This window comes from Enhydra lutris, unplaced genomic scaffold (assembly GCF_002288905.1).
Source record: "Enhydra lutris kenyoni isolate GAN:26980312 unplaced genomic scaffold, ASM228890v2 scaffoldscaffold58, whole genome shotgun sequence".
Lineage (NCBI taxonomy): Eukaryota > Metazoa > Chordata > Mammalia > Carnivora > Mustelidae > Enhydra > Enhydra lutris.
The window spans coordinates 5787481-5795402 of NW_019154142.1; the positions used below are offsets into that span (position 1 = coordinate 5787481).

The window sequence follows — 7922 nt, forward strand, 5'->3', positions numbered from 1 at the left end:
ACCTAGATAGTAAGGAGGGGGAAAAAATAGAAGGTTCTTGGATAAAGATCAGAGGCCCAATTTTAAATGCAGGAAATTTTGGATGCCCATTACATAGCAAAGTGGGTAGACAATTCCATGTTTAAGTGAATCTTGCCTTTCTTAAAGACTATGCTTCCAGCAACTAGTATAAGGTCTTGAAACAGAGGATTGTTAATATTTGATAAGTCAGATGAATATGTGACCTTCCTCTATAGAAGTATTTCAAGATCTATTCACACTTTTGTATCCCTACATAATCAAGTTGGTTAATCTGAAGCCTACTGACGTTACAGCCTGGCCAACTACGTAAGCCAGGATATTAACAACCTGATTGTTTAGTATCTTCTTGTTCTTGGCTCTCTCAAACATTTTGATTAGGACTAGCACTGAAGTTGAATATGAATACCAAATGGATTGAAGTGAGATCCATGGTCCCTGTCTTATTATCCTAGTGTTGAACTTTCTTTATTCACTGATTGCAAGGAATTTTTCTCTGTAATTATAAAATGCATAGTAATATTGACTTCTTTGTTCCATCTCTGGAATTATATTGTTTTTCTCCACCACATGTTTGGAAATGTTTACAGCTCGAGCTCTTGTTATTTCAGTATGCTTGAATGCATCCTGGATACTAATAGGGCCTGAAAGTGTCTGATGATGCTGAAAAAAAAGTGTCTGATGATGAAGGTTAGTTCTTTAGAAAATGTTAATGTGATGAATGAGCAATAAGGCCGATCCTCCTGGCTCTGAATTTACAGACACTATAAAACCATTTGTCTATAAAACTTAATATATTTCACAGCGTTAAAAAGGTCAGACCTCTGTTGCACGATGTTGGAGACTAGGTTGCTCATGCACATTCTCTTGTATCTTCTATAATCAAGCTATTTACCCCCTTCACACTCCTCAAGTTTCTCTTGTCAAGTTCACCAATGATATCGACATTAAAAAAATCTATAGTCATTGTCTTTAATCCTCATTTTACTTATCTTCTCAGCAACATTTGGCACAGTTGACTGCTTCATCCTTAAACACTTTTCCTTTTTTATTTTGGATGATTGTGCTCTTTTGGTGTAATGGTTAATTTTATGTGTCAACTTGACTAAACCACAGGATGCACAGGCATTTGGTCAAGACTCATTCCTGAATTGTTTCTGGATGAGATTAACACTTGATGGTAGAATGAATAAACAGATTGCCTTCCCTAGTGTAGATAGGCCTCATCCAATCAACTGAAGGCCAGAAAGGAATAAAAGGGCTAAGTAAGAGGGAATTTCTGTTGCCTGAATGTCTTGAGCTGGAACATTGGTCTTTTCCTGCATTTTTTTAAATTTTATTTTTTCAGTGTTCCAAGATTCATTGTTTATGCACCACACCCAGTGCTCCATGCAATATGTGCCCTCCTTAATATCCACCACCAGGCTCACCCAACCCCCTCCCCCCCACCAAAACCCTCAGTTTGTTTCTCAGAGTCCGCAGTCTCTCATGGTTTGTCTCCTCCTCAATTTCCCCCAACTCCCTTCTCCTCTCCATCTCCCCATGCCCTCCATGTTATTCCTTATGCTCCACAAATAAGCGAAACCATATGATAATTGGCTCTCTTCTTTATCCATTTGTCTGTTGAAGGGCATCTCGGCTCTTTCCACAGTTTGGCAATTGTGGTCATTGCTGCTATGAACATTGAGGTGCATATGGCCCTTCTTTTCACTACATCTGTATCTTTGGGGTAAATACCCAGTAGTGCAATTGCAGGGTCATAGAGAAGCTCTATTTTTAATTTCTTAAGGAATCTCCACACTGTTTTCCAAAGTGGCTGCACCAATTTGCATTCCCAACAGTGTAAGAGGGTTCCCCTTTCTCTACATCCTTTCCAACACTTGTTGTTTGCTGTCTTGTTAATTTTGGCCATTCTCTTGCATTTGATCTCAAGATGAAACACCAGTTCTTCTTGGGTTTTGAGCCCAGGGGCTCTCCTGGTTTTCAGGCCTTTGGAGACTTACTGGAACAATACCATCAGCTTTCTTGGGTCTCCAGCTTTCTGACTACAGATCTTGGGACTTCTTAACCTCCAAACTTCCACAAGCCAACTCTTTATATAATAAATCTCTCATTCTATGTGTGTGTGTTTCTTTGATGTAAGTGAGCTCCTTCACTAGAATTTAGTACTAAGAGCACAGAAAACTTTTTGTCTATTTTGTTCACTTCTGTATTCCAGCTCTGGAATTGTGTCTAGCAAACAATAGGCACTCAACAAATACTTGTGGACTGTAGGAAGAAAAAAATTTGCTTGTGGTATTTTCCCAAGGTCTAAGACCAATAACAACTTGTGCTCATGTGCGTATTTCTTCACAGATGTTCAGAGCATGTCCACATGTGTTACCTTATTTATCCTTACATCATCCTATAAGAGGGGGAGGAGGGGAACCATTTAACTATGACTCATATTCAATGGTGAACTGGGAATGCTTGGTTCTTAGGAGTCTTAACGCCCTGTGTTTTGAAGCTACAAGCACCTCAAAAAGCACCTGCTGGGCATACCTTCACTTATCTCATGAACACAATGTATCTTGGAATCCTGTCTTGGAAGAATTGATTTCTTTGCATTTTTCTACAAGAATGGGCCAGCAAAAATACACTCAGTCAATATGAATTTTAAACATTTAAAATTCTTTCCAGACTGAGAACGCTATAACTAAAAGTTGTTTCAGAACTCACAAGTGCACGTGAGGTAAGAGGAAGGAAAGGTTTCAGGCACCCTCTGGAGTTTGTCTTCAGAACCCAGAAACCAAGGAGTAGATTAATTTGTAGATTAATAATACCAATAACCCTTTAGTGTCCTATGAATACTGTTATGTGACTCTCTTACTCCCTGTCAGTCCCCCCCGCCCCACCTCAAATCGTATTAGGTATTTCCATGACAATTTGTGAACAATGTGCAGATGCATATGGTTTTTGACATTAAGATTTCATAGGAGGGAGATGATACATAATAAACTTTTTAAGTAAATGTACCAATATTCCAGCTTTTAAATAGTAATCCGGTAGTCACAGGCCCCAAATTACATTTTTATTTTGTGTTTATTTGTGTACAAAATATGTTATAATTTACTGATGCATGTGCAGCAAAATATACTATCACATACAACAAAAATACACCTTTTACTCTTCTTCCCCTGCCCCTGAAAAATGGCAACACTGTTTTGGCAGTTCAGCAGCTAAAAATAAAGTGCTATAATTAAGCAGTATCATAATGTCTTCACTTGACAAATGTGATGTACAATTTGAGTACACGACCACATCTTTTGTTAGTTTTTTTTCACAGAACAGGAAAGCCCACATCCTGAACCCCTTCAGAAGATACAAATACTTGTATATATATGTACACATGTATACACTGTATATGTAAAGTGCCAAAGAGCCTCTTTGTCTTTTGTGAGTTTGATGTAGTTATGTTTATTCTCTCTTCCTTTCTTTCCAAAGTCAGAATCACACCACTGGGATCTCAGAGTTCATCAGCAGGCACCGAGAAGCTCACTGAAGGGTGGCTTGTTGTGAGTGTGGTGTTGGCAGGAGGACGGAGGGAGGGAGCCTTCAGACCTCACTGGGGGACCTAGAACGGAAGGGCACTTTGGACTGGAAACAGCCACAGAACAGGAGCCACAGGGCACGCTGAATCTCCTGGTTGCGGAAGGCATAGATGATGGGATTGATCATGGAGTTGTAGGTGGCGGGCAGCAGGGTGGCGTAGGTATAGACTGCCGGGTCCTCGCGGCTGCCTACCACGCAATAGATGGCGAAGGGCAGCCAACTGGCGCCAAAAGTGCCCAGTACCACGGCCAGCGTGCCCACACCCTTTCTGGTGGCTGCCAGGTGGGGCGGCGCCAGGCAGTGCTGCTGCAGCGCGATCTGGTGCGCGTGGCGCCAGACCACCTGGCAGATGCGCACGTACAGGTGCAGCATGATGCCGAAGACCACAAAGAACGCGGCGGAGAGCAGCGCCACGTGGCTGCGCGTCAGCGGGCGCACCACGCTGCAGGTGGCGCGCTCTGCTAGGCAGTTCCAGCCGAGCACCGGCAGCAGCCCGAGGCCTAGGGACACCGTCCAGGTGGCGGCGAGCAGGATGTGCACGCCCAACAGGGTCCGGCGCGAGTAGTAGGTGAGCGCGTTGTAGAGAGACAGGTAGCGGTCCACCGTGATAGCAAGCAGGCTGCTGACCGAGGCAGCGAAGGAAGCCACGAGGAAGCCCACCGTGAGCAGGCTTACCGTCTCTGAGGGCACCACGTACTGGAACACGAAGTGAAGGATGAGACCGCAGCCCGCCAGCAGGTCGGCCGTGGCCAGGCTGCCCACCAGCACAAACATAGGCGTGCGCAGCGCGGGGGTGGACGCGATTAGAGCCACTACCAGAGCATTTTCGCCTGCGATCACCGTCCCCGACACGCACAGGAGCACGTCCCAAGGATTCACCGCCGACAGCAGCAGCCCCGGCGGCCCGGCCGGCAGTTGAGAAGACAGCTCCAGGCACACGTTAGCCGCGCCGCCGCCCCCCAGCGCCGCCGCTGCAGGGGGCCCCCATTCACCGCTGTCCCGCGCCCCTGCCGCTGTGGCCGCCGCCGCCGCTCCCTCGGCGGTCACTGCCACCACCTGGGACTCATTGAGCGAGGAGGCGCTCGCGTTCATTGCGGCCTGTCGCTGCACCCTGCTTGGAAAAGGGAGAACAAGCGTCAGGTGAGTGGTTCGAGCCTCCCGGGAACTTCCCGTGCTCAGGTGCCCGACTTATATTGCTCATCCCACCGCAGGACCCCAGAGCAGAGCGAGGAAGCAGTATCGAGAGCCTTAAATTAGTAAATACCTGTTGAGTGACCGAGCGAGCGAGTGAGTGAAATGCACACGAATGCCCCCACAAATAGATCTGAGTTTTTGCACAGACATGTGCACGGACAGCATGCACTCGCTTGCACAAAGATCAGTCCCGTAAGTGTGCCTGTGATTGCACACGCATCAGTTTGCCCCGAGCTAGGGGTATCAGCCTTGGCCGAGTCGCGCCTGGGCTCTGGCGGCGGGGGTTAGGCTTTCTCCTGAACTGGGCGGCGGAGTCGCTGTCCGCGGTGCTGAAACCGAAGTTTCTGATGTCGCGGAGTTCAGCGGGCCCTGAAGGCCACAGAGATCCCTGGGAAAGGGGTTTTGGGGAGGGAGGCTGAGTGTCTGTGTGCCCGGAGGATGTGGAGCCAAGCGTGCCCCCATTTCTCCGGCTTTAAGGACTCATCCCCTGGCCATCCTTCACCCCTTCCCTACTCCACACCCTCAAAGTTCGTCTCGGGAGCCGGGCTGCTCACCTGGGGAGTCAGGGCTTCAGGAAGTCGCTGATCATGAGCGCTGCAGCTGGGCGCCAGGCTGCGCTCCCGGCGCGCGCGGACTGAGCCTATGCCTGCGGGGCGACAGGGCCCGCGCGGAGCAGAGCGCCGGGCTCCTGTGGCTGTGCTGGCGCCGCCGAGAGTGAGACACAGTCAGAGGCAGAAAAGGCGGCTACGAGCAGCGCGCCCGCTGGAGACTGACAGGCAGGGCGCGGTGACGTCAGGCTCCCGGCTCCTGGGTGCGAGGCGGCACTCACTCTGTTTCACCGCCCATCACTTACCCCCCACCCCATCCCTCCTCCCCCAAAGTATGTCTCAGAGGGTTCAAGGAGGGAGCAGAAGCCGGAGCGGCCACCTCCAGTCCAAAACGTCCAGGAGTGGGATAAGGGAACAAGGAGAGAGAGAGAAGAATGAAGTCTTTGAGGAGGGTGAGCTGGGAGGGGAGGGGTCAGGTGTGACCACTCAGCCCACTGTCAAAGGTCACTGAGAGGCTCAGGTGGGTGTTTACGTCCGGAGAAGGAGGAGATTAGGGCAGAGACGTCAGACCACACAGGTGCTACCTTTAAAAAAGATACAGTACTCTGATGCGGGCAGGAATGAATGAAAATGAGCTTTTGAGGGGATGTTTGTGGTGGGTGTCAGTCGAGTAGAGCCAGAGGAGAAATGTAGAGTTGAATAAACAAGGAAAAGATGGGCCATTTGAGGAAAACAGTCTTTTTGGAAGTTACCTGTGCAATTCCTCTCTCTTTCCCTCCATTCCTTCCTCTCCCTCCCCAAGGTCTTTCTGGAACTCTACACATCAGGTTTTACCATCATTTCCCAGCTCAGTGTTTCCCAGTTTCGGTGTGGATAGTGCCCTTGGAACCTGCTCTTCAATTAAATATCAGGTCTGTGTCTTTTCAGAAAAGAAGAAAACAGCAAAATGTGATTTACTTTCCTGGCAACAGATTTTGCCCTGTTAATTAGTACCCTATAAAACAAATTACAGGATGAAAATAGTGATAACTCAGCTGCACCAGACTTCAGTAGGCAGGAGTTTTATTTTCAGCCCAGATAAATCATTCTTTTGGTTTAAAGGTGTTTTGTTTTGTCCGTAAAATACAAGTAGTAGACTTCTTCTTTTATTCAATCAGTCAGAATCTCCAATAGTTGTACTTGGGCAAAAGCTGAAATAATTGACCTCTTCGAAAGCTCTAAAATAAATGATTGCACGGTGGCATGGTGGCATAACACCAAGTTCACAGCCATGACTTTCAGGGACCACAGGCTCTGGGCAAAAGTGAAAATAGACAATATTTGCTATTGGTGCTTCCCCTGCTTTTCCCTCTTCCCTTTCCTGGCTTCACTTCACCTCTAGCTCCATGGGCTCTACAAAGAAAAATCAAAACAAACAAAACAAAACTCAAACTGTGTACAGGCTGGTGAGGGAGGTAGATTTTTACTCTGGTTTTTTTCTCTTTAAACATAACCCCCAAGTCCAGACTCCTTCTGGACACCTTGCCTCAATGCAGCTGAACTTAACTAGAGGAAAGAAAGACAACTATAGGACCATTTAATTCTTGGCTGAGATAGCCAACATTGGACCATAGAATGAGTTTATACACAATTTTTCTATTTGGGAGGTTTATAAAATTCTCCAACTACCATTTTCATGAATCCCCAAACTGACTGAAGTTCCAAGTTTCTGAAAAGAGTTTCAGTAAAAGATTCTCATGTAAAAGCCAAAAATGTTGTTTCAGAGCTGTCAAATGAACTGCCAAAGCACTATAACAACACGTTAATTACAAAATTTCCAATCAGATAAAGGCCCAAGAGGAGGAGAATCCTTCTTAATGTCTGTATGTGTTACATTTTTACACACAATGCAGTCGAAAGTGTGAGATTCACCTTGAACACCTTGAGGCTTTCACCATTGCTAAGAGTGAACGTTTGGTGGTCTTAAGAGGAAGATAGCATATGTAGAATTATGTACATAAATGCTGGTTGAGGGTTCGTAGACTGTCTTTTCGTCATGCCAGTTTGTGGTTACCTCTCTCAGTTGCTAGGCTGAACCTTGAAAGTAGACAGAACACCTTATTTTAAGCTCCTTCTTATCTCCCCTCCTTCCTGGGAGGCAGAAGATGGGAAAGAAGAAAGGTGTGTTACGGTTATAAATAAATATTACAGGTACTTCATTATCTACTCTGCCAACAGCTCCTCATGAGTATTTGCCCCTCCAGTGGTCTTCTAAAATGTTCAGCCTGTGAGAATTTTCCACTCCCAGCCCAGCTTTTGGAGGAGATCAACACTGGACCCAAGGCTAGATAAGACCAGCCAGCTATTCTCTGTTGAGCTGGTGACCAGATTCTTCTTGAAAATTTGAATTAAGACACTTTGTGACAAGGGTCAGTCAGTGTTGACTCTGGATATAAGAGATCATTAAAAGTTAGTGTTGGAGCACTCCTGTTGAGCCTTGTGTGAAATGAGTAATCAGAGGAAGCCAGGTGCAATGAAAGAAAAAAGCAGATGTGTAGAAGAACAGAGATGAAGATCAAATGACTGAGAGAT

General features: G+C 46.5%; 1 protein-coding gene across 1 annotated transcript; it reads right to left on the bottom strand.

Moving 5' to 3' along the window:
- Positions 1-3612: 3612 nt before the first annotated feature.
- Positions 3613-4701, bottom strand: LOC111158336 (G protein-coupled receptor 6). The gene has a single exon (XM_022520313.1). The coding sequence runs from the start codon at positions 4699-4701 to the stop codon at positions 3613-3615; it is 1089 nt and encodes a 362-aa protein (XP_022376021.1).
- Positions 4702-7922: the final 3221 nt, after the last annotated feature.